The sequence below is a fragment of the Rhinopithecus roxellana genome, chromosome 1 (genome assembly GCF_007565055.1).
Source record: "Rhinopithecus roxellana isolate Shanxi Qingling chromosome 1, ASM756505v1, whole genome shotgun sequence".
In the NCBI taxonomy this organism is placed as follows: domain Eukaryota; kingdom Metazoa; phylum Chordata; class Mammalia; order Primates; family Cercopithecidae; genus Rhinopithecus; species Rhinopithecus roxellana.
The window spans coordinates 203505264-203530451 of record NC_044549.1 but is presented as its reverse complement, the minus strand read 5'-3'; the positions used below and the strand labels follow the sequence as shown (position 1 = coordinate 203530451).

Sequence of the window (25188 nt, the reverse complement as noted above, 5' to 3'; positions counted from 1 at the left end):
TGAGACGGAGTCTCGCTCTGTCGCCCAGGCTGGAGCGCAGTGGCGTATTCTCAGCTCACTGCAAGCTCTGCCTCCCGGGTTCAAGCGGTTCTCCTGCCTCAGCCTCCCAAGTAGCTGGGATCACAGACACGCACCGCCATACCTGGCAAATTTTTGCATTTTTAGTAGAGACAGGGTTTCACCATGTTGACCAGCCTGGTCTCGATCTCCTGACCTCGTGATCCGCCCGCCTCAGCCTCCCAAAGTGCTGGGATCACAGGCATGAGCCACTGCGCCTGGCCTGTTTTCACTTTATATAGACATCTTTCAGTATTAAAATATAGATCTATATTCTTAAACAGCTGCATAGCAAAATATTGCCTGAACAGGCCATAATTTATACTATCATATTGTCTTCCAAAACAGTGTTTATAACAATTTACCTTATGGGACAGATTTTTGACAAGAGAAGTCTTCTTAAAGCATGACATAAAAACTAGAAGGCTCAAAGTCAAAAACAGATAAGTTTTAGACCAGGCGCAGTGGCTCACGCCTGTAATCCTAGCACTTTGGGCAGACTGGATGAGGCAGACAGATTGCCTGAGCTCAGGAGTTCGAGACCAGCCTGGGCAACATGGTGAAACTCTGTCTCTACTAAAATACAAAAAATTAGCCCGGCATGGCAGCATGTGCCTGTAGTCCCAGCTACTTGGGAGGCTGAGGCAGGAGAATTGCTTGAACCAGGAGGCAGAGGTTGCAGTGAGCCTGAGATCGCGTCACTGCACTCCAGCCTGGGTGATAGAGCAAGACTCCATCTCCAAAAAATAAAATATAAAAAAAGAGAGATAAGTTTTACTATGTACGAACTGAAAACTTCTATTAAGCAAAAATATCAAACAATTTTGGGGTACTGAAGGCTTTTACCTTTCGTGAGGAACCATTCTTATGACATTTATAATCAACAATTAATTTAACATTTTTATGACTAGAATGACAGCAAGGTCCCTGAAGGTCATATATTCTGTTCACTGCTGCATTCTTAGGAACCAGCACAGTGCCTGGTACACAGAGCGTCTCCTATACTAAAAAAACAAAACAAAACAGAAACAATCCAATTGAAAAATAGGCAAAGAGGCAGGGCACAGTTTCTCACGCCTGTAATCCCAGAACTTTGGGAGGCCAGGGTGGGTGGATCACCTGAGATCAGGAGTTCGAGACCAGCCTGGCCAACATGGTGAAACCCCATCTCTACTAAAAATACAAAAATTAGCAAGGCATGGTGGTGGGCACCTGTAATCCCAGCTACTCGGGGGGCTGAGACAGGAGAATCACTTGAACCTGGGAGGCAGAGGTTGTGGTGAGCCGAGATCGCACCACTGCACTCCAGCCTGGGCGACAGAGTAAGACTCCATCTCAAAAAAAGGAAAATAGGCAAAGGAAAACCATGCACACACAAAAAAGTGGCCAATAAACACAGAAAAAGATGTTCAAACTTAAAACTCAAAAATGCAAATCAAAACAAAACTCTGTGATCTGTAAGACTGGCAAAGCTTAACAAGTGTAAACCGGTTCAACTTTTTGAAGGTTAACTCAATTCTCTTAAAATTTTTTTTTTTTTGAGACGGAGTCTTGCTCTGTCGCCCAGGCTGGAGTGCAGTGGCCAGATCTCAGCTCACTGCAAGCTCCGCCTCCCGGGTTCACGCCATTCTCCTGCCTCAGCCTCCCGAGTAGCTGGGACTACAGGCGCCCGCCACCTCGCCCGGCTAGTTTTTTGTATTTTTTAGTAGAGACGGGGTTTCACCGTGTTAGCCAGGATGGTCTCGATCTCCTGACCTCGTGATCCGCCCGTCTCGGCCTCCCAAAGTGCTGGGATTACAGGCTTGAGCCACCGCGCCTGGCCTTCTCTTAAAATTTTAAGTGTGAATATTACTTCACCATCAATTCTAATAACGAGAATTTAGCTTACAGAAACAAATGGCCGGGCGCGGTGGCTCAAGCCTGTAATCCCAGCACTTTGGGAGGCCGAGACGGGCGGATCACGAGGTCAGGAGATCGAGACCATCCTGGCTAACACAGTGAAACCCCGTCTCTACTAAAAATACAAAAACTAGCCGGGCGAGGTGGCGGGCGCCTGTAGTCCCAGCTACTCGGGAGGCTGAGGCGGGAGAATGGCGCAAACCCGGGAGGCGGAGCTTGCAGTGAGCTGAGATCGGGCCACTGCACTCCAGTCCGGGCGACAGAGCGAGACTCCGCCTCAAAAAAAAAAAAAAAAAAAACAAATGTATAAATGTAAAGAAATAATTTCATCGCACTATAAGATTATGAAAAAAATGGAATCAATGCAAGTGTCCATGAGGATTAAATTATGGAACATCTACACAATGCAGCAATATAAAAGGCTTCAAGAAGACTAACTGGTTTAAAGAAAAATCCATGTGTGGGAGAAAAAAGTAGGACTCTTATTAGCAAGGATAATGGACAGCAAGTGTGAGCTTGGAGTTTGGGGACGAATCAAGGAAAAGTGCATACCAGATAGACAGACTGACAGCTGTTCGTCATCCACTGGAGAGGCTTTCTGACTGTCCTTTCCACCTCCTACTCGATTTTCTAGTTTGAGTCCACTGCACACCAGGGGAGCCTCCAGAGGACTTTTACAGTAAGGGTGGTCCAGCAACTCAGAACTAAGAATGTTCTGCTTGGGAGATCCATCCTCCTCCATCTGGTATGAGTTCTCATTGTGAACAGCCTTTTGGGACACAGGCCCATCTACACTACTCACAGATGTCTCTGCTCCAGACACTGACAGTTTTACTCCATCATCACTAACAGAACGTGTCCGATTTTCCTGACCCAGAGTCATAATTTCTTTTTCAGTTTCTGAAACGAACATGGTATTAGAATGATGTTCTGGTAAGGGGATGTCATGAATCAGCTCTGTACACTCCCACTTAGGAGAAGCACAGGATGACTGGTCCCAGGCGTGTGTGGCACTGCCATTCTGTTGGTCAGGGAATGCTTCGTCTAAACTAAGCTCTTTGCCCAAGAAAGGGCTTCCTTTAGTGTGGCCATCAGGCACATGAGAGTTCGTCCCCTTCACCACAGCATTGCTGTCCATATCTGGAAAGTACGGCTGATGCCGACAAGAAGGGTCTTTAGGTTCTGGGGAAGGAAATAGGCTGCCACTGCCACCCTCACCGTTCTCCCTAAGGGTCTCTTGATGGTCCCCAGTGACCTTCTGTACCCAGCTTCGCTGGGCTTTTCTTAGCTTGCAAACTTTGCTTTTGGTTCTGAAGTGCTGGGATCTGAGAATCCTGTACCGAAATCTAATCATGGATAATTTCTCATACATCATAAGAGGAGATAATCTGATTCTTCTATGTTGGTTAAGTTGGAACTGCTTTGGAGTCAAGGGTCCCCCATTCCTGTGGTGCTCCGGCCCTTGGCAGCAGCGGTAACAAAAGCCCTTTCTCTTGTGGTTGCTCAAGGTGACCACAATCGCGCCACTCTCCCCTGGACTTTGCCTCTCCCCATTGAACTTCATGGGAAAGTCAGAAGCCTGTGGGTCTGTCCTAGGTCTGTGACCATTGGCCTGACCTAAAGCACTATTGGATGGAAAGTCAGTAACTGTCTTCAAGAGATTTTTCTCTCTGCAGTATTCATGGTCAGAATTCTTTGCTGATGACAACAACTTCTCTGCTTGGAGTCTCAGGAGAGTCCTTGAGGAGGAAATGAAGTGTTTAGTGTCCTTTCTTTTCACTGGAGAGGACAGAGTGCTAGCATGTGGAGCAGCCACACTGAACTTGGTCTTAGCACAAGGGGGTTCATCCTTGTCCCACGTTTTCTGGATCTGAAGGGCTTTCTTTCCACCCTGGAAATGCCTCAACTGTCTATTCCTAGTAATTGGCCTTCCCAGCTTAGCTTTCAGAATGCACAAGTGTTGGTGAAAATAAAACTTCTTAAAGCCTCCAAACCCAGTATTCCACTTCTCAGAAAAGGCCAAGTGGATTCCTTTCCTCCATAGAATTTTCCTCTGTTTTTTCATTTTCCTGATGCATAATGAGATCTGGATGCAGCTGTAAAGAAGAAAAGGAAGTTATGTTTCTATCTAAACATAAGGTCATGAAGACATATTCACAGTAATTAAGGTAGAAAATCGAAAAAAAAAAAAAAAAGAGTACATATACTTCAATTTAGACTATGAGACACAATGAAATCTTACCTGACCAAGGTTTTCATCACAATGAAAACTGAGAGGAGGGAGGACATGAGTACTTTAACAAGAAGCCATTTGCTGTACACCTGCCTCTAAGAAAAATAAACTTAAGAATCATTTTAGACCAGGCACAGTGGTTCACACCTGCAATCCCAGCACTCTGGGAAGCCGAGGTGGGAGGATTGCTTGAGCCCTGTAATCCTCACTCCTATAATCCCAGTTACTGGGTAGGCTGAGGCAGGAGAACTGCTTGAACCCGGGAGGCGGAGGTTGCACTGAGCTGAGATCGTGCCACTGCACTCCAGCCTGGGCGACAAGAGGGAAACTCAGTATCAAAAAAAAATTTTTTTAAATGTGATTTCTGTAACCTCAGTGTGATTTGGAGAGGGAACTGAGGTAAACATGTGTTCAGTCCTCCATTTTTTTTTCCCCAGAGAAAACTTATACACAGAAAGATAATACAGCACTTCTGAGTAAACTGTTAGCAAGTTGAAATTAGAATATTGGCTTCTGATTCAGTCTAGTGTTTCTTCTACTCTACCTGCAGTGGCTGGTGCCTTTCTTTCTAGACTAAAGAGCCTTCACTAATACTAGATCTTATTAAATCCTGAGGGGAAGTTATCATTTGGTTTTAACTGTCATTCACTTCCATCTACTGTCTCTAGTGTGTTTCTGCAGTATATGTGTGTATGCTTGTGTTGGTTCTTTTTTCTTATACTCACTTGAGATCCAGAATCATCACTGGGTGAGAGCATTTGATAAAGTCCTGTCCTTGCATGGCTACCCAGAGAGTCTTTGACTGGTAACAAAGGAGCTTGGCCTCCCTCTTGAGATGCTGACATCACATGTATTTACTAAATATCTACTGGCACATGACTATACAGAGCAAAAGTACCTGCTCTTTCTTTTAAAAATTTGCTGTACGAAACAAATTATTCTGCTATGAGCAAATTATAATTAAGTCAATATGGAATCAGTCTTAAGTGGCATTTGGTCTCCTCTCCCTTCCCTGTCCTTCATTTCACAAATGAGAACACAGGGCCAGGCGTGGTGGCCCATGCCTGTAATCCCAGCACTTTGGGAGGCCGAGGCAGATGGATCACCTGAGGTCAGGAGTTTGAGACCAGCCTGGCCAACATGGTGAAACCCTGTCTCTACTAAAAATACAAAAATAATTAGCCAGGCATGATGATGGGGGCCTGTAATCTCAGCTACTTGGGAGGCTGAGGTAGGAGAATTGCTTGAACCTGGGAGGTGGAGGTTGCAGTGAGCTAAGATTGCGCCACTGCACTCGAGTCTGGGAGACAAGAGTGAAACTGTCTGAAAAAAAAAAGAAGCTACAGGACCTCAGAAAGCAGAAAGGCTCAGAAGCGGAGGCAACATATACCTATGGAAGTCAGGAGTACGGGTGGTGCTGAAAAGGGCTGGCTCCAAGTCTGAATGAGAAGCAGTGAAACTCCGAGATACCATCTCATACTCTGGCAGACAATGAAAGTTTCACTTTTTGTGGAGGATGACCCAGGATAGTCCGGTATGTCATGTACAGCTGAGCACAGAGCCAGGAGGATAAATGAATTTACACCGTGAATTCCCCTCCAGGCCCTTCCCTACTCAGCTTCCATAAGACTGGCAAGAAGCTCTATACCCACAAGAAGGCGACCAGTCCCTGGGGGAAAACAGATCATTCAGGGAGAAAAAACCTGCAGATGGTGATATCTGGGGCTGTCTCAACAAAACAAGTCTGAACAATTACTCTACAGGGTGGCCTCAAGTTTAAGAAGCAATTAGACTTCAGATCCCTACTTAACTCCACATGGCAGTCAAGTGACCCTCCCCTACCCAAGACTAGAAGTTTATCCTTTAGAAAGAGTAAAATGGAAGGCCGGGCACGGTGGCTCACGCCTGTAATCCCAGCACTTTGGGAGGCCGAGGTGGGCGGATCATGAGGTCAGGAGATCGAGACCATCCTGCATAACACGGTGAAACTCCGTCTCTACTAAAAATACAAAAAAAAAAAAAAATTAGCCGGGCGTGGTGGCGAGTGCCCGTAGTCCAAGCTGCTCTGGAGGCTGAAGCAGGAGAATGGCCTGAACCCAGGAGGCAGAGGTTGCAGTGAGCCGAGATTGTACCACTGCACTCCAGCCGGGGCAACAGAGCAAGACTGTCTCAAAAAAAAAAAAAAAAAAAAGAAAGAAAGAGTAAAATGGAAAGTCTGCAGACAGAGGGACTCCAGGAATAGTTTGAAGATGGAATTATATACTGCATATGAGACTCCAAACACACTTTGCCACTCATCTCCCAGAAAGCTAGCAGTCTGTCTTATCCATACAAGCAGACTGAAGATTCTTTGCTGGAGACTGTAACTAGTCCACAAACACACACACAAATCCATAAAGATAAAGACATTACCCCCACAAAATGGCTCAGCATAGCCCACAGTGTACCCCAAAGTTGACATGTCCCACCATGTGTTAAGAGTTCTCAAGCAGTTTCTTAGTGGTCATTCTTAAAAACAATTAGATGGGCTGGGCGAGGTGGCTCCCGCCTGTAACCCCAACACTTTGGGAGGCCAAGGTAGGCAGATTACTTGAGGTCAGGAGTTCGAGACCAGCCTGGCCAACATGGCAAAACCCCATCTCTATTAAAAATACAAAAATTAGCTGGGCATGGTGGTACATGCCTATAATCCCAGCTACTTGGGAGGCTGAGGCACAGGAATCGCTTGAACCTGGGAGGCAGAGGTTGTGGTGAGCTGAGATTGTACCACTGCACTCTAGCCTGAGCGACAGAGCGAGACTCCATCTCAAAAAAATAAAAAATAACAAAATAAAGGATGACCAAGAATCACCAGACTTCTAGGGATAAAAACAGCCCAAAACAAACAGATAAAAGTAAAACCTATATATAGATTAGTTAACTTTTATAAACTAACAGGGAGGGGAGAAAAGGGAGCTATTGCTTAATGGGCACAGAATCTCAGTTTGGGAAGATAAAAAGGTTCTGGAGATGGATGGTGGTGATGGTTGCATAGCAATGCAAATGTACTTTAATGCCAATGAACTGTACACCTAAAAATGGTTAAAACAGTAAATTTTATGTTACGTATATTTTACCACAACTAAAAAAAGGGGGGGCCGAGTGTGGTGGCTCACACCTATAATCCCAGCACTTTGGGAGGCCAAGACAGGCGGATCGCTTGAGGTCAGGAGTTTAAGACCAACCTGGCCAACAGGGTGAAACCCCGACCCTACTAAACCTACAAAAAAAATTAGCCAGGTGTGGTGGCACGTGCTTGTAATCCCAGCAACTCGGGAGGCTGAGACACAAGAATTGCTTGAACCTGGGAGGTGAAGGCTGCAGTGAACTGAGATTGAGCCACTGTACTCCAGCCTGCAGCCTGGGTGACAGAGCAAGACTCTGTCTCAAAAAAAAACACACCGAATACTATCTTCAAAGAAGCAAAAGCAAACATTATAGCCATTGAAAAAAAAAAGAACAGGGTATTATTCTTTTTCAAAAGGAATGGCCAAAAACAAGAAAGGGGTCTTGAAAATTAAAAATAATAGCAGAAATTAAAAACTCAACAGAAAGCTTGGAAGTTAAAAAAAAATAATAAATGAACAAAATGAAAAGACAACCGGTAAACTAGAAAAAAATATTTGCAACATGTATCATAAAGGCCTAATATTCCTAACATAGACAGAACTCTTAAATTAAGGGATAACTGAAAAAAAAGCCTAATGGAAAATAGGAAAAATACATAAGGCAGACAATTTACAAATAAAGCTTTTTAAATGTTCCTTAAGCTTAAGAAAGATGTCCAACTTCATTTATAAGGCAATTGGCAAAAATTACAACACATTCTCTTGGTGGGGAAGAGGGGCCTTTCCACAATTTGTTGACTACAAATTGATCCAATCTTTCTGGAGGGTAACCTGGTAACATTTAATAACTACAAAAGCATTTACCTTTTAATCCAGCAACTCCACTTTAAGGAATTTACCCTGAAGACATGCCTACAATAATACAAATATATACATGTACAAGGCTATTCATTGCAACACTGTTTATAATAGAAAAAATATTAAAAACAACTGGCAGGGAACTGTAGCTCAGCCTGTAATCCTGCACTTTGGGAGGCTGAGGTGGGTGGATTGCTTGAGCCCAGGAGTTTGAGACCACTCTGGGCAACATGATGAAACCCCATCTCTACAAAAAATATAAAAATTAGCCAGGTGTGGTGGCATGTGCTTGTGGTCCCAGCTATTCAGGAGGCTGAGGTGGGAGGATCACCTGAACCCAGGAGTTTGTGGTTGCAGTGAGCTGAGATTGTGCCACAGCACTCTAGCCTGGGCAACAGAGTGATGGCCTGTCTCAAAAAAAAAGGGAAAAGGGCTAGGTGCGGTGGCTCATGACTGTAATCCCAACACTTTGGGAGGCCGAGGCGGGCAGATCACTTGAGGTTGGGAGTTCGAGACCAGTCTGGCCAACATGGTGAAACCCTGTCTCTACTAAAAATACAAAAATTAGCCAGGCATGGTGGCGCGTGCCTGTAATCCAGCTACTTGGGAGGCTGAGGCAGAAGAATTGCTTGAACCCGGGAGGCGGAGGTTGCAGTGAGCCGAGATCGCCCCATTGAACTCCAGCCTGGGGGACAAGAGCAAAACTCCGCCTCCAAAAAAAAAAAAAAGAATAACTGGCTAATACTGTTCAATCACGTCAATCAAAGTCCTGAAAGACAAGGACAGACTGAACTGTCCTAGAACGAAACACTGAGATTAAGGAGACAATTAAGAAAGGTGTAATCCTGGCTTGAGTCTCAGTTCAGAAAAAGGAATGTGACAATTGACAAAATTGGAATCAGGTGTGTAGATCAGTTAGCAGTATTCTCTCAATGTTAACTGCCTGGCCTTGACAATGTGCTGTAGTTCTGTAACACTGGAGAGGCCAGGTACAGTGGTGAACACGTATAGACCCACCTACTTGGGAAATGGAGGCAGCAGGATTATTTGAACCCAAGAGTTCAAGATCAGCCTGGGCAACATAGCAAGACTCTGTCTCCTTAAAAACTGAAGCAAGGCCGGGCGCAGTGGCTCATGCCTGTGATCCCAGCACTTTGGGAAGCAGGGGTGGGTGGATCAACTAAGGTCAGGAGTTCGAGACCAGCCTGGCCAACATAGAGAAACCCCATCTCTACCAAAAACACAAAAATTAGCCGGGCATGGTGACATGAACCTGTAATCCCAGCTACTCAGGAGGCTGAGGCAGGAGAATCACTTGAACCCAGGAGGCAAAAGTTGCAGTGAGCCGAGATCACGCCACTGCACTCCAGCCTGGGCAACAGAGCAAGGCCATATCTTCAAACAAACAAACAAACAAAAAACTGAAACAAGGCCGGGCGCGGTGGCTCAAGCCTGTAATCCCAGCACTTTGGGAGGCCGAGACGGGCAGATCACGAGGTCAGGAGATCGAGACCATCCTGGCTAACACGGTGAAACCCCGTCTCTACTAAAAATACAAAAACTAGCCGGGCGAGGTGGCAGGCGCCTGTAGTCCCAGCTACTCGGGAGGCTGAGGCAGGAGAATGGCGTGAACCCGGGAGGCGGAGCTTGCAGTGAGCTGAGATCTGGCCACTGTACTCCAGTCCGGGGGACAGAGCGAGACTCCACCTCAAAAAAAAAAAAAAAAAAAAAAAAACTGAAACAAAACATCGGAACAAAGCTAGGTGAAACATATAGAAAAACTGTAATATTTTGCAATTTTTTTGGTAAATTTGAAGTGATTTCGAAGTTAAAAGTGAAACACTGAAACATTTAAAATTTTGAGCAATCTCCCAGAAAGTACCACGAAATGACAGACTGAAACTAACATAACAACTAACAAAAAAGGTTTACAGAGATGTCAGTTATCAAAATATTTACCTCCCATGCACCCTTATTAGAGAGTCACAGGAGGAGGTACTCTGGCAAATAAGGGAGTAAGTCAAGACACAGGATGCAGGAAATGAGATCCAAAACAAGGGTCAGGCAAAGAGAATACTAAAGATAACAGTAAAAATAGATGCAGAATGACAATGTGCCTCAAGTCTGGAGGGCCACCAATCCATAAGGGAGCGGTCAAATGTCAGTCAAAAGGCTCCAAGAATGCGATACCGATAGAATTTCTAAAATGTACGAGTGCAAATAAAGGAGATATAGACAACCAGAAGAGAGTCTGCAGTTAGCAGTAGGTACAGAGAACACTAAACAAAAGATAAAGACAATTAACTTCAGGGACAGCAGAAATATGTACAAGAAAGGGAAAACAGTGGTTGTAAACCTTGGTGTACTACACGGTTTAACTATGACTACCATTTACATAACAGTAACAAGCTAAACACAGCTCTAACCCAACGATTCTCAACCAGATACTCCATACCACTCCATCCCAACATTTGAAAACATGTAGGAAATTCTTGGTTGCTGTAATACATTCAGGTTGGTATTGACATTTACTGCTGGGGTCCAAGGACGCTAAATATACGCAATAAACACAGCAATGAAGAATTATCTCACCTGGAATGGTAACACTGCCCCCATTCAAGAAAATTAGTTCTAGAAAAAATTATGGTATCCCTACAGTGGGAAGATACAGTGGTATCTTGGAGGGAAGATAAGAAGTATGCAGGTACACAGACGTGGGGAACAGAGGTGAAAAAGAAAATCTTCATCTTCAAGTCAACAGATAAAGCATAAACTAAGTAACCAAAAGTTACATTATAAAATTTAGGCCGGGCACGGTGGCTCATGCCTGTACTCCCAGCATTTTGGGAGGCTGAGGTGGGCAGATTATTTGAGGTCAGGAGTTCGAGACCAGCCTGGCCTACACGGTGAAACCTTGTCTCTACTACAAATACAAAAATTAGCCAGACATGGTGGCAGGTGCCTGTAATCTCAGCTACTCGGGAGGCTGAGGCAGGAGAATCACTTGAACCTGGGAGACGGAGGTTGCAGTGACTGGAGATCATGCCACTGTACTCTGGCCTGGGTGACAGGAAGACTCCATCTCAAAAATAAATTTAAAAAAATGTAAAAGGTAATTTAAAGACATGTTGTTTATACCAAAGCAATACCTCAAGGACTTGAAAAAGGCTGCTTTTGGTGAATGGGAAACAGCAGAAAGGGGCAAGATTCTGAGAACTAAGTCAGGAAAAAAGGCTAAAGGTTTCTGCCTTCAGTATACAGATTTCCACTATAAGGCATAGTACCTTATCCTTAACTATGCATGGTATCCCTCAGTCCAGATAACAATCATTTTCTACTCCAGATAGTCTCTAGTTACCCTGTTTATGTCTATGCGGAGAAGAGAGGGAGGTCAGGTGTGGAAATATTTTTCTGAAACAGACTTTCAGGCCGGGCGCGGTGGCTCAAGCCTGTAATCCCAGCACTTTGGGAGGCCGAGACGGGCGGATCACGAGGTCAGGAGATCGAGACCATCCTGGCTAACACGGTGAAACCCCGTCTCTACTAAAAAATACAAAAAACTAGCCGGGCAAGGTGGCGGGCGCCTGTAGTCCCAGCTACTCGGGAGGCTGAGGCAGGAGAATGGCATGAACCCGGGAGGCGGAGCTTGCAGTGAGCTGAGATCCGGCCACTGCACTCCAGCCTGGGCGACAGAGCGAGACTCCGTCTCAAAAAAAAAAAAAAAAAAAGAAACAGACTTTCAAACAACTCCTCATATTTTTTGTCCCACCTTCACCTCCACAGTACATGACACAGCTAATCTTGAGACTTTTAAAGGGTTTGGTAACATAACATGACTATTTGAAGGCTCTCTCCACTGTTGGTTTGGGATACAGCTTTCTCAAGCTGGCGAATTAGTTGCCATTAGTCTTGTCTGCTTTCCAGCTTTCACAATATTGTCCTTCTTATTGTTCCTGTTCTTTGTTATCTAGAGAGTTTTTAAGTCCTCTATTGTTTTAATGAAATTTTCAGGCTGGCATAAAATTAAATGTGTATGTTCAACCCACCACCTTTACCATGATACACTGTTGAATGAAAAAAATCAAGTTGCTGACCAATATGTACCAGCCCATTTTTGTTAAAAGGAAAAATATATGCATATGCTTGAATCTTTGAAGAAAAATGTCTAAAAGCATACACACCAAACTATCAACAGTTTAGGATTACAGTTCCTAAACTGTGCCCAAGGTAACCTGAGATTCTGCAGAGAACTCACACGAGCACCACAGGAAATTCTAAATTACAGGGAAAAAGTGATATTCTATACTCGTCAAACACCCTGTAAACTACTAGTTCAAGATAGTTCAGTTTCAAAATAGATCACACTATATTCCTTTTGATGATATCATAATCTTTGCAAAGTTGAGTATCTGTTGGTTGCTGTGATTTTAAAAAAATACTGTGCAAATACCAATTTAGAGCAAAAAATGAATGGGGAAAACAAAGATGTAAACAAATGTTACTTATTTTTTTAAAATAGCGAGATGGTGGCTGGGCATGGCGGCACACACCTGTAAGCACAGCACTTTTGAAAGTCGAGCAGGGCAGATCACCTGAGGTCAGGAGTTCGAGACCAGCCTGGTCAACATGGTGAAACCCTCTTACTAAAAATACAAAAATTAGCCAGGTGTGGTGATGGGCATCAATAATGGCCAGCTTCTCGGGAGCCTGAGGCAGGAGAATCGTTTCAACCAGGGAGGTGGATGTTGCAATGAGCCAAGATCATACCACTGTACTCCAGCCTGGGTCACACAGTGAGACTCCGTCTCTAAATAAATATTTAAAATTAAAAATTAAAAACATAAAATAAGGTAGCGAGATGGGTTCTTGTTATGTTGCCCAGACTGCTCTTGAACTCCTGGTCTCAAATGATCTTCCCACCTCAACCTCCCAAAGTGCTGGGATTATAGGCATGTGCCTCCATGCCCAGCCAAAAAAAAAAAAAAAAAAATTTTTTTGTAATTAAAAAGGTAAAAGGTAATGTAGGTGGCCATGTCCAGTACGATTCCAGGGTTTGGGTTTTGTAGTGCCCAACAAGTATATGCAGTAAATAACTGCAGTTATTTAAGAATGAAATCAAAATGTCATTTTATCTTTCTCTTCCTTATTTTTTTTTGAGTGTCTCACTCTGTCACCCAGGCTGGAGTGCAGTGGTGCAACCAGAGCTCACCTCAACTTTCAGGCTCCAGCAATCCTCCCTCAGCCTCCCGAGTAGCTGGGACTACAGCAGACGCACACCACCAGGCCTGGCAATTCATTCATTCATTCATTCATTCATTCGTTCGTTTGTTTGTAGAAATAAGGTCTGTGTGTTTGTTTGTTTGTTTTTTGTAGAAATAAGGTCTGTGTTGCCCAGATTGGTCTTAAGCTCCTGGACTCAAGTGATCCGCCCACCAAAACAGCTGAGATTACAGACATGAGCCACCACATCTATCTGATTTTGTCTTTCAATTTGTGGATTTCTTAGATGTCGATTAGGTTGTAAGAACATAAATCCTTCATTTTTTTTTTTTTTTCGAGACAGAGTCTCACTCTGTTGCCCAGGCTGGAGTGCAGTGGCACGATCTCAGCTCACTGCAAGTGCCACCTCCCGGGTTCACACCATTCTCCTGCCTCAGCCTCCTGAGTAGCTGGACTACAGGCACCTGCCACCACGTCCGGCTAATTTTTTTTTGTATTTTTAGTAGAAACGGTGTTTTACCGTGTTAGCCAGGAAGGTCTCGAGCTCCTGACCTCGTGATCTGCCTGCTGGAATTACAGGCGTGAGCCACCGCACCCGGCCCATAAATACTTCTTAAGCTGTTTGAACCTAACTACTTAATAAATAAAACTATTAAGCGCCGGGCGCGGTGGCTCAAGCCTGTAATCCCAGCACTTTGGGAGGCCGAGACGGGCGGATCACGAGGTCAGGAGATCGAGACCATCCTGGCTAATACGGTGAAACCCCGTCTCTACTAAAAAATACGAAAAACTAGCCGGGCGACGAGGCGGGCGCCTGTAGTCCCAGCTACTCGGGAGGCTGAGACAGGAGAATGGCGTGAACCCGGGAGGCGGAGCTTGCAGTGAGCTGAGAGCCGGCCACTGCACTCCAGCCTGGGCGGCAGAGCAAGACTCTGTCTCAAAAAAAAAAAAAAAAAAAAAAAAACTATTAAGCTTAGGGACATGTAAAAAACATATTAAGGAGGGTGTAAACAGAGAAAATTTAGGAACCTCTAGCTTAGAGTACTGTGTTTTACCTTGTCAGTGGAAAAAATCACTTATATATAAACAAACTTCTTAATATGAAATAACATAATTCAAATAAATCCTTACTATGGTATACTGCCAATATCAGCCAGGCATGTAATCCCAGCACTCTGGGAGGCAGAGGTGGAGTATCGCTTGAGTCCAGGAGTTCAAGATCACCTGCCTGGGCAACACAGGGAGATCCTGTCTCCAAAAAAAAAAACTTAGTCAAAAGTGGTGGTACATGCCTGTGTTCCCATCTACTCAGGAGGGTGAGGTGGAAGGATCGCTTGAGCATGGGAGGTCAAAGTTTCACTGAGCTATGATCACACCACTGCACTCTAGCTTGGGTGACTCTGTCTCAAAAAAAAAAAAAAAAAAAAAAGTCAAATTCAGGGTACAATGGAAATATCTGGCAAAAGGGTCAGGAAACACCTCTCTGAAGAAATTATTTTTTCTCTGAAGAAATTATTTTTCAGCTGAGACAAATGATGAGCGAGCAAGAGTTACTAGGCAAGAGAGAGGATTCAGTATTCCAAGGAACGGAAATAACTTCAGCAACACTTAGAGGCACCAAAGGGGCAGGTAAGGAACAGAAGAGCTAAATGCATGATACTTAACATAAGGTTGGTATGAAGCCACTGAAAGACAAAGATCTGATTCACATTCTTGAAAAAAATCTTTTTCTTTGCTTTTTTTTTTTTTTTTTGAGACGGAGTCTCGCTCTGTCACCCAGGCTGGAGTGCAGTGGCCGGATCTCAGCTCACTGCAAGCTCCGCCTCCCGGGTTTACGCCATTCTCCGGCCTCAGCCTCCCGAGTAGCTGGGACTACAGGCGCCCGCCACCTCGCCCGGCTAGTTTTTTGTATTTTTAGTAGAGACGGGGTTTCACCGTGTTAGCCAGGATGGTCTCGATCTCCTGACCTCGTGATCCGCCCGTCTCGGCCTCCCAAAGTGCTGGGATTACAGGCGTGAGCCACCGCGCCCGGCCGAAAAAAATCTTTCTACCTGCAATGTGCAGAATGCCTAGGAGAAGGTCACAGCAGAAAAAACCCATTAGGAGTCTGTTACAGGTAAATCAATGCAGATACAGTGTGACAGCTTCTTAGACTGAAAAACTGGGAGGATGTAGCAAAGTGAATCAATCTTCAGGACACAGAAAGGACTTGTCATTTGTCAAAAGCCTATCTGTAGGGGTAAAAGTTCCGGTATCAGTTACTAGGTAGATAATGGTATCACTGATATGAAACACAGATGGAGATAGATTAGGGGAAGGTTATACTATGCCTTTAGTCTTTCACATGTTGAATTTGAGATGACCATTAGAAATCCGAGTGGATATATACCGTTGGATACACAGTTCAAGAATTCTGAAAAGAGGACATCATGTGAATTCCAGTTTTCAGCTTAAGAGTAACCAAAGCTATAGAAAATGATAAGATCACTTAGAAAGAATTTGCAAAAGGTAGAAGAGAATGTACCCTAGGGCAATATCCCAAGGAACTCCAGGATTTTTTTTTTCTTTTTTTGAGAAGGAGTTTCACTCTTGTTGCCCAGGCTGGAGCACAATGGCATGATCTCTGCTCACTGCAACTTCCGCCTCCTGGGTTCAAGCAATTCTCCTGCCTCAGCCTCCCAGGAAGCTGGGATTACCCAGATAATTTTGTATTTTTAGTAGAGACGGAGTTTCTCCATTTTGCGAAGGCTGATCTCGACCTGCCGACCTCAGGTGATCCGCCCAACTCTGCCTCCCAAAGTGCTGGGAATACAAGTGTGCCCGGTGGAACTCCAGGATTTAAGAGGGAGATAAAGAAAGAAGTCTAAGCAAAGGAAAGTGAAAAGGAATGACCAGGGAGATAAGGTGGAAAATCAGGTAAAGGTGGTATCAGCAAAGCTAGAACAAGTTTCTAATAAGAGGGAAATGGTCAAAAGTTGTTAAGAAGTCAAGCTAGATAAGGATTAAAAGTGTTCACTGAATTCTCTTGACATTTGCAGGAGAAATTTTAGTACAAGGGAAAGGACAAAAACCAAGGCAGAATAAAGAAGGCGACACATAAAAATTGCTCAAAAAGCCTGGGTAAAGCTGAAACATTTTTTTAATGGAGATTCTTATACGTGTTTAAATTCTGATGAAGTACTTTACTTGTGGATAAAGACTGCGGATTAAGCAGACACATTTTACCATCATTCCCTCCTAAAACTTCATTAAGAATAAAAAAATTTCCCTTAATCTTTTTTCTTTTCTTTTTTTTAAAAAGAAGGTCTCATTCTGTCAGCCATGGCCCACTGCAGCCCCAAACTCCCAGGCTCAAGTGATCCTCCTGACTTAGCCTTCTGAGTACCTAAGATTACAGATGTGAGCCAGTAAATTAATTTTTTAAAAGAAAAAACCAGCCAGGCACCATGGTACATGTCTGTAATCCCAGCTACTCAAGAGGCTGAGGCAGAAGGATCCTTTGAGGCCAAGAGTTTGAGACCAACCTGGACAACATAGCAAGACCCATCCCTAAATAACTAATTAAAATTAATTTTTTTTTTGAGACGGAGTCTCACTATGTCACCCAGGCTGGAGTGCAGTGGCATATCTCAGCTCACTGCAACCTCCGCCTCCCAGGTTCAAGGATTCTCCGGCCTCAGACCCCCAAGTAGCTGGGACTACAGGCGTGTGCCACCATGACTGACTAATTTTTGTATTTTTAGTAGAAAGGGGGTTTCACCATGTTGGCCAGGTTGTAATTTACGTATTTTTAATTGACAAATAATTGTGTATATTTATGGAATACAATGTCATGGTTTGAGCTGTGTATACACTATAGAAAGACTCAATAAAGCTAATTAACATATTCATCACCTCACCAACTTTATGTTTTGTCATGAGAACACTAAAAATCTGTTTTTCTTAACAATTTTGAAATATACACTTTTTTTCTTTTTTTTTTGTTTTTGAGACGGATTTTCGCTTTTGTTGCCCAGGCTGGAATGCAATGGATGATCTCGGCTCACTACTACCTCCACCTCCAGGGTTTAAGCGATTCTCCTGCCTCAGCCTCCCAAGTAGCTGTGATTACAGGAATGCGCCACCACGCCCAGCTAATTTTGTATTTTCAGTAGAGACGGGGTTTCACCATGTTGGTCAGGCTGGTCTCGAACCCCTGACTTCAGGTGATCTGCCCACCTCAGCTTCCCAAAGTGCTGCAATTACAGGCGTTAAGCCACCGTGTCTGGCCTTCATTCTTAATAACTGTGGTTCCCATGCAATGGGATAGATCACTAAAAGTTATTCCTCCAATCTGAGACTTTTCCATCCTTTGATCAACATCTTAAGAATTTTTTAACTTAATTTTTTAAAGATACAATTCACTTGCAGTGAAATATAGAAAACTGAAGGGCTTTTGTTTTTTAAAGCATACATACACAAAATAGAAAACCAAACAACAGCAAAAACATTTTGAAAGTTGGAATGTGGATTGACTTAAAGATCTAAAGAAGTTAAATCTTGGTTGGGGCTGGGCGCGGTGGCTCACGCCTGTAATCCTAGCACTTTGGGAGGCCGAGGCACGCAGATCACCTGAGTTTGGGAGTTCAAGACCAGCCTGAACAACATGGAGAAACCCCATCTCTACTAAGAATACAAAAATTAGCCGGGCATGATGGGTGCATGCTTTTAATCCTAGTTACTCAGGAGGCTAAGGCAGGAGAATCGCTTGAACCCAGAAGGTGGAGGTTGCGGTGAGCCAAGATCACACCATTGCACTTCAGCCTGGGCAACAAGAGCGAAACTCTGTCTTAAGAAAAAATAAATAAATAAATAAATAAATAAAAATATCAGTCGGATGCCGTGGCTCACGCCTGTAATCCCAACACTTTGGGAGGCTGAGGCGGGCGGATCACCTGAGGTCAGATGTTTGAGACCAGCCTGGCCAACTTGGCAAACCCCATCTCTACTAAAATACAAAAATTAGCAGGGCATGGTGGTGTGCGCCTGTAATCTCAGCTACTTGGGAGGCTGAGGCAGGAGAACTGCTTGAACCTGGGAGGTGGAGGTTGCAGTGAGCCAAGTTCATGCCACTACACTCCAGCCTGGGCAGCAGAGCGAGACTCTGTCTCAAAAAAAAAAAAAAAAAAAGTTAAATCTCAACCTTGCAGGGAGGAAAGCAATCTAAAGAACAGTACCTCAAAACAGGTCAGGAATTGTTCTACAGAGGGATGTGAATGTGAATATGATGCTAAAAATAAAAGGATTGGTCAAATGATTTAAATATCCTCCGACATGCCACAAAACCAGCCAACTATCCCCTACCCATCTTTGAAGAAACCTGGAGTCTTCTTCTCTAAACTACAACAGCACAGCCCAATAAAATCTCTTACCCAGTATGGTAGCCTCTGGGCAAATGTGGCCATTAAGCACTTGGAATCTGTCTAGTGCAAGTGAGGAACTAAACCTTTAATTTTAATTATTTAGATTTAGGCTGCTACATGTGGCTAGTGGCTACCATATTGGATAGTGCAGCTCCGCTATCCAATATGGTAGCCACTAATCACGTGTAGCAGCTTAAAACAATCCTATGAAAAAACAAAGAATTCCTGGACTGGAACACTTTTCAACTGGTCCAGCTGAGAATGAGGTCATCTTACTGAAAATAGCTGAGTTAAATGAACATGAATGAGTGTTTATAAAATGAATGCTAAGACCTTCAGCCTTTCCCTCGGTTTAGCAACCAGACTGCTGGAAGCCCAATTTGTATTCTCCCAAGTAGGAGGTCCCTTCTTTAGGGAATCTGACCCTGGAGCAAAGACAAGACACTGCCATTGAAGGTTCTCAAATAAAACGGCCCAGGAATTAAAAGCAAACTTCACATGGGTTTCCTTTACATTTCTGCCCCTGTATTCCCAGCCATGCTGCTGTATGTTCATATTCACCAAATACCAACATTCCTTCAAAGATAAAACACAACACACAAGGGAAACAGAAGTGAGGTTCACACTCTTGTTAGATAGATACTCACTGACCCTAGGACAGCCCCAAGCCTAAACTAAGCCCCTTAATGAGCCCAATATTTGGGTGAAAGTTCACAGCGCAGCCACTGTACAGGTTAACTGAAGCTTCACTATGAAAAAGTTATATCGGCCGAGTGTGGTGGCTCAAGCCTGTAATCCCAGCACTTGGGGAGGCCAAGGCGGGCGGATTGCTTAAATCAATCTGCATTCCAACTTCCAAAATGTTTTTGCTGTTTTTCTGTCTTCCATTTTGTGTACATATGCTTTAAAAAACAAAAACCCTTAAAGTCTATGTATTTCACTGTATCTTTTTTTTTTTTTTTGAGACGGAGTCTCACTGTGTCGCCCAGGCTGAAGTGCAGTGACCTGATCTCGGCTCACTGCAAGCTCCACCTCCCAGGTTCAAGAGATTCTCCCGCCTCAGCCTCCTGAGTAGCTGGGAGTACAAGTGTGTGCCACTACACCCAGCTAATTTTTGTATTTTTAGTAGAGACGGGGGTCTCACTATGTTGGCCAGGCTGGTCTCAAACTCCTGACCTCATGTGATCCATCGGCCTCGGCCTCCCTAAGTGCTGGGATTACAGGTGACAGCCACTGCGCCAAGCCGTAAATTATATCTTTAAAAAATTAAGTTGGCCGGGCGCGGTGGCTCAAGCCTGTAATCCCAGCACTTTGGGAGGCCGAGACGGGCGGATCACGAGGACAGGAGATCGAGACCATCCTGGCTAACATGGTGAAACCCCCGTCTCTACTAAAAACTACAAAAAACTAGCCGGGCGAGGTGGCGGCGCCTGTAGTCCCAGCTACCCGGGAGGCTGAGGCAGGAGAATGGCGTGAACCCGGGAGGCGGAGCTTGCAGTGAGCTGAGATCCGGCCACAGCACTCCAGCCTGGGTGACAGAGCGAGACTCCGTCTCAAAAAAAAAAAAAAAAAAAAAATTAAGTTAAAAAATTCTTGAAAATTTTAGACTCAAGTAGTCTGAGAGTCAGAAGACTGCCTCAAGAGCCAGTCAGTGACTTCTAACCTTCACTTTTTGCTAGGTTGTTACAACTCCCTAGAGCTGCTTGGTTTCAATGTTAAATCCGCAGTATCAGTTTAGATTGAAACTGTAACCCTGGGTTCATACTAACCCTTCACATATACCTCTATTTGTCTCCTGTCAGAATCTGAAATTCAACATCAATTAAAACTTCAGAATTAAGGTATTTCAGACACAAAAATAAAATTTTAGAGATTCAGCTATTTGGTTTCTCAGATACATACCAGGTCTCTCTAGACTCTGAATGTACTAGACAACCTATGTGTTAACATGACTTGTTTTTGTTTTTGTTTTGAGACAAGAGTCTCACCCTGTTGCCCAGGCTGGAGTGCAATGGTGCAATCTCGGCTCACTGCAACCTCCGCCTCATGGGTTTGAACGATTCTCCTGCCTCAGTCTCCTGAGTAGCTGGGATTATAGGTGCCCGCCACCATGCCCAGCTAATTTTTTTTTGTATTTTCAGTAGACACGGGGTTTCACCGTTTTGGCCAGGCTGTTCTCAAACTCCTGACTCGTGATCCACCCAACTTGGCCTCCCAAAGTGCTGGGATTACAGGCATGAGCCACCGCGCCAGGCCAACATGACTTTTTAAATCAGTGACTTCAGGATGTCCTTTGTCATCTGGTTGTAGAAAATCAACATGCTGCTGACCGGGTACGGTGGCTCACACCTGTAAACCCAGTGCTTTGGGAGGCAAGACAGGTAGATCACTTGAGGTCACGAGTTCAACACCAGCCTGGCCAACATGGTAAAACCCCGTCTCCACTAAAAATACAGAAATTAGCTAGGCGTGGTGGTGGGTGCTCTAATCCCAGCTACTTGGGAGGCTGAGACAGGAGAATCACTTGAACCCAGGAGGCGGAAGTTGCAGCGAGCTGAGATCGAGCCGTTGCCTCCAGCCTGCACAACAAGAGTGAAACTCTGTCTCAAAAAAAAGAAAAAAGAAAATCAACATGCTATAAACATGACCATTTTAGAGAAAACATAATTTAGTATATTTGGAGAATCTGTAATGTAGGGACCATTTTCGGTTCTACTAATAATAGAGTAGGAATTGCTAAAGCAATGAGAAGGCTACCAAAGAATACTTTGAGAATGAATGTATTTCCCTAAAAGAGAATGCGCAACTCAGCCTGATGGCCTATTTACCCTAATTTTGAAAATGCTACCCACACCCAACAAAAAGTCACTATAATGGATAAGAAAAATACATGCGAAACACTGTGACCACCTTATCAGTTAGTTGACCCCACCTAAGCGTCTACCAAATTCTTTAAATAAGTGACAGAGCACAATCTAACCAAAGAAAGAAAAAGGAACTAAAAACTCACAAAGACATGCTTAATATCGCAAATGCCAAGGTGATCTACTTCAATCAGATGTTTGGCAACTAGAGAAGCACAGAACCCCCTGTTCCCAAACTGAGCTCCATAGGAAGCTGGTTAATAACACGAAGTAAATGGCCATGCATGCCAGGATGGAGGAGGCAGAAAGGCAGGCCCGTGTATAGAGCACTGGGTTTATGACAAGCTAGAATAAAAGCAAAATACTGTTAAATTTCAATTTTTCTATGATTTTTGAAGGATTCACATAATAGCCTACCCAAAAAAAAGGCTAATTTACAAAGTGATATAGGCCAGGCGCAGTGACTCATGCCTGTAACCCCAGCACCTTTTTTTTTTTTTTTTTTTGGAGATGGAGTTTTGTTCTTGTTGCCCAAGCTGGAGTGTAATGCTGTGATCTCAGCTCACCGCAACCTCTCCTCCCGGGTTCAAGCTATTCTCCTGCCTCAGCCTTCCGAGTAGCTGGGATTGCAGGCATGTGCCACCACGCCTGGCTAATTTTGTATTTTTAATAGACACGGGGTTTCACCATATTGGTCAGGCTGATCTCGAACTCCCAACCTCAGGTGATCCGCTCGTCTCGGCCTCCCAAAGTGCTGGTATTACAGGCGTCAGCCACCGCGACTGGCCGATCCCAGCACTTTTGAGAGGCCGAGGCAGGTAGATCACTTGAGCTCAGGAGTTCGAGACCAGCCTGGCCAATATGGTGAAACCCCGTGTCTATTAAAAATACAAAACTTAGCCGGGCGTGATGGCGGGAACCTGTAATCCCAGCTACTCTGGAGGTTGAGGCACGAGAATCTCTTGAACCCGGAAGGCGGAGGTTGCAGTGAGCCGAAAAGATCGCGCCATTGCACTCCAGCCTGTTACAGTGAGACCCGGTCCCCCGCCAAAAAAAAAATTGTGAGCCAAGGTGTATATGAAGCCCCCCTCACCACCACCCTCCCCTACAAACCAAGCTTTTCTCCTAGAAAAGATGCACTGGGAAAAAGCTACCTTGAGTAAAGATCAAAACTGATATAAGCCATCCCTTATACCAATAATGTGCTATCAACAAGCGTGAGACTTGTGGCTGGCTAGGAGACAGTCTGGTTTCTTCCTCATGCTGCCCACCCAAAACAGAGACTGCAGTTAGGCTCTGACCACACAAGCGCCTGGCATCTCCGGGCACCCTTCTCCACACTCCGCTTAGTTATTCCGGGCAAAACGCAAAACAACAGAATTAGGAACCTATCATGAAGTGTCCTGGATATTCTTAAATTTAACCAGATTCTCAAAACATTTCATAAAGTCTGCTTTCTTCATTTAATTCTCCAAACATTATAATTTATATTGGTAGAAGAAAGTCCCACTTTACCTGGGGTGAAAAAGGTCGAAATGTCTAGCATGAGATGAAAAAACACTACCAGACAGCACGGTAGGATTTCACCTCGGCTATTCTGGCTCTAAGTCCAAAACTCCCACATCCTCTCCGCATCCCTCCTCCCGCGACAGAGTGGCCACAGGGCGTAGAGCGGGGGATGATACACTCAGCGCAGACCGAAGGGAAAAGACATCTCCCGCCGCGCTCATGCCCAACCGGGCTCTCTGGAAAAGGGTCCCGGGAGGGCGAGGGAAAGAACCAAGGCCGGAAGGAGGCAGAGTGGTCTGAGCAAATAAGAACCCCGGACTTCCAAGGCGGCCGGAGCCGGAGGCCTGTGACAGTCGCTCCTCCTCCCAGAGCTTTCCCGGCTTCGGGAGGAGCTGGGGGGCGCCAGCTTCCCGGTGCCTGCGCCGCACAGCCCCGCTGGAGTGAGAGCGCAGGGCAGCGGCCCCACGGAACGAGCTCGCGCGCCTCCCCCGGAACGGCAGGCTGTGGCCGAGACGGACCGCGGCCTCCGGCTCGGGCGGGGGAGGGCGGCTCGAGGCCTCCGGACCGGGCGCTGAGCTGGCGCGCACCGGCGCGGGAATGGCCCCAGCCAGCCCCGCCAGGCGACCGCTGAATCCGTCACTTGGCTGCCCACGTCCCAGCTTACCTGCGACCCTGGTTCCTGGCAGCTGCCCCGCCACCGGCCCCGACGCGGCAGCAGCCTGGACCGCGGGTCCCGCCTTCGTCAGCTCCAGGGGAAGCCCCGGCAGCGAAGAGGCGTCCGGCCTGCTCGCCGCGGCCACAGCCGCCGAGCTTCCTCTGAAGCGGCTGCCGCGACGCCGACGCCGGCGCCGTCCTATCACGTCACCTCCTCCGCGCCCTTCCGCCTGCGGGGCTGGGCCTGGCACCGCTCCGCTTCCGGCGCTCCCGCCCCGCCTCCCGGCCCGGAGCCGCCCCGCCCTCGACCGTCACCGCGTCCTTAGCTCCAGCCTCCCTCAGAACGCGCTGGGTTGGGAGCTGCGTTCAGGAGCTGCGAAGCGCGTTTGAGACTTCAGCCCATTCTCCAGCTTTTAACCTAAAAGGGCTGAATCAGACCGCAGCTAGTGTACACCCGACCCTCCTCTGATCCCGTCACCCCTGCGCCGAAAGCAGAAGACCCATCCCAGCTCTGGACGTCGTGAGGCCTGGCCCAGGCGTCCCCTCTCTGGTTTTCCCATTGATCTTACCCCGGTGTTGGGATTGGCCTCTTTATCTGTGTCCTACCCGCCCCAACTGTGAATGCTTTCCAAAATTACAAGCCAGTGTCCTGACGGTAAAAACATAATGATAGCAGATTTATGGCGGAAGATGAGTTCGGTTTTGAACATACTCGATTTGGAAGAATAAAGTGGAGGTGACTGCAATGGAATACCAAGGCTGTGTTGCTGAGAGCCTGTGTAGACCATAAGGATATGCATTGATGGTGGAGACGATAAAAACAATAACGAAGCCAACTGCAGGATAGTTTGCTTTTAATTATCACCATGTCAGAAAATTCTAAACAATGTTAACGATAAAGTACTCCTCTCCAGATAAAGTACTCCTCTCCAGATAAAGTACTCCTCTCCAAACGAAAGCTTTGTTTAGTCTTATTTCTGAACAATGGCTGCAATTTACTGTTGATTTTTCTTTTCTTTTCTTTTCTTTTTTTTTTTTTAAACAGGGTCTTGCTCTCTCGCCCAAGCTGGAGTGCAGTGGCACAACCTGGGCTCGCTGTAACCTCTGCCCCCCGGCCTCAAGCGATCCTCCCACTTCATGATCCAGAATAGTTGGGCCCACAGGCTCCTGCACTACTCCCGGCTAATTTTTTTATTACTATTATTATTACTATCATTATTTTTGTAGCGATGTCTTCTTCCTATGTTGCCCAGGCTGGTCTTCAACCCCTGAGCTCAAGTGATCCTCCCACCTGGGCCTCCCACAGTGCTCGAATTAGAGGCATGAACCACCACGCCAGGCCCTCTCTTTTGTTAATAGTTTCTCTTTGTCAGTGGTCTTTCTTT

General features: G+C 45.4%; 1 protein-coding gene across 2 annotated transcripts in view; it reads right to left on the bottom strand.

The window, feature by feature from the left end:
- SENP5 (SUMO specific peptidase 5) overlaps positions 1–24037 on the bottom strand; it is a 79456-nt gene extending 55419 nt beyond the window's left edge. The window contains exons 1-2 of one of the 2 annotated variants that reach the window (XM_030936832.1): positions 23814–24037; positions 2509–4052 (exon numbers count right to left, since the gene is read on the bottom strand). In XM_030936832.1, the coding sequence (XP_030792692.1) occupies positions 2509–4021 (1513 nt within the window). In that variant the 5' untranslated portion in view covers positions 4022–4052; positions 23814–24037. The remainder of the gene's footprint in view (positions 1–2508; positions 4053–23813) is intronic. The other variant, XM_010381179.2, reaches the window with a different exon arrangement.
- Between the last annotated feature and the right edge of the window lie 1151 nt (positions 24038–25188).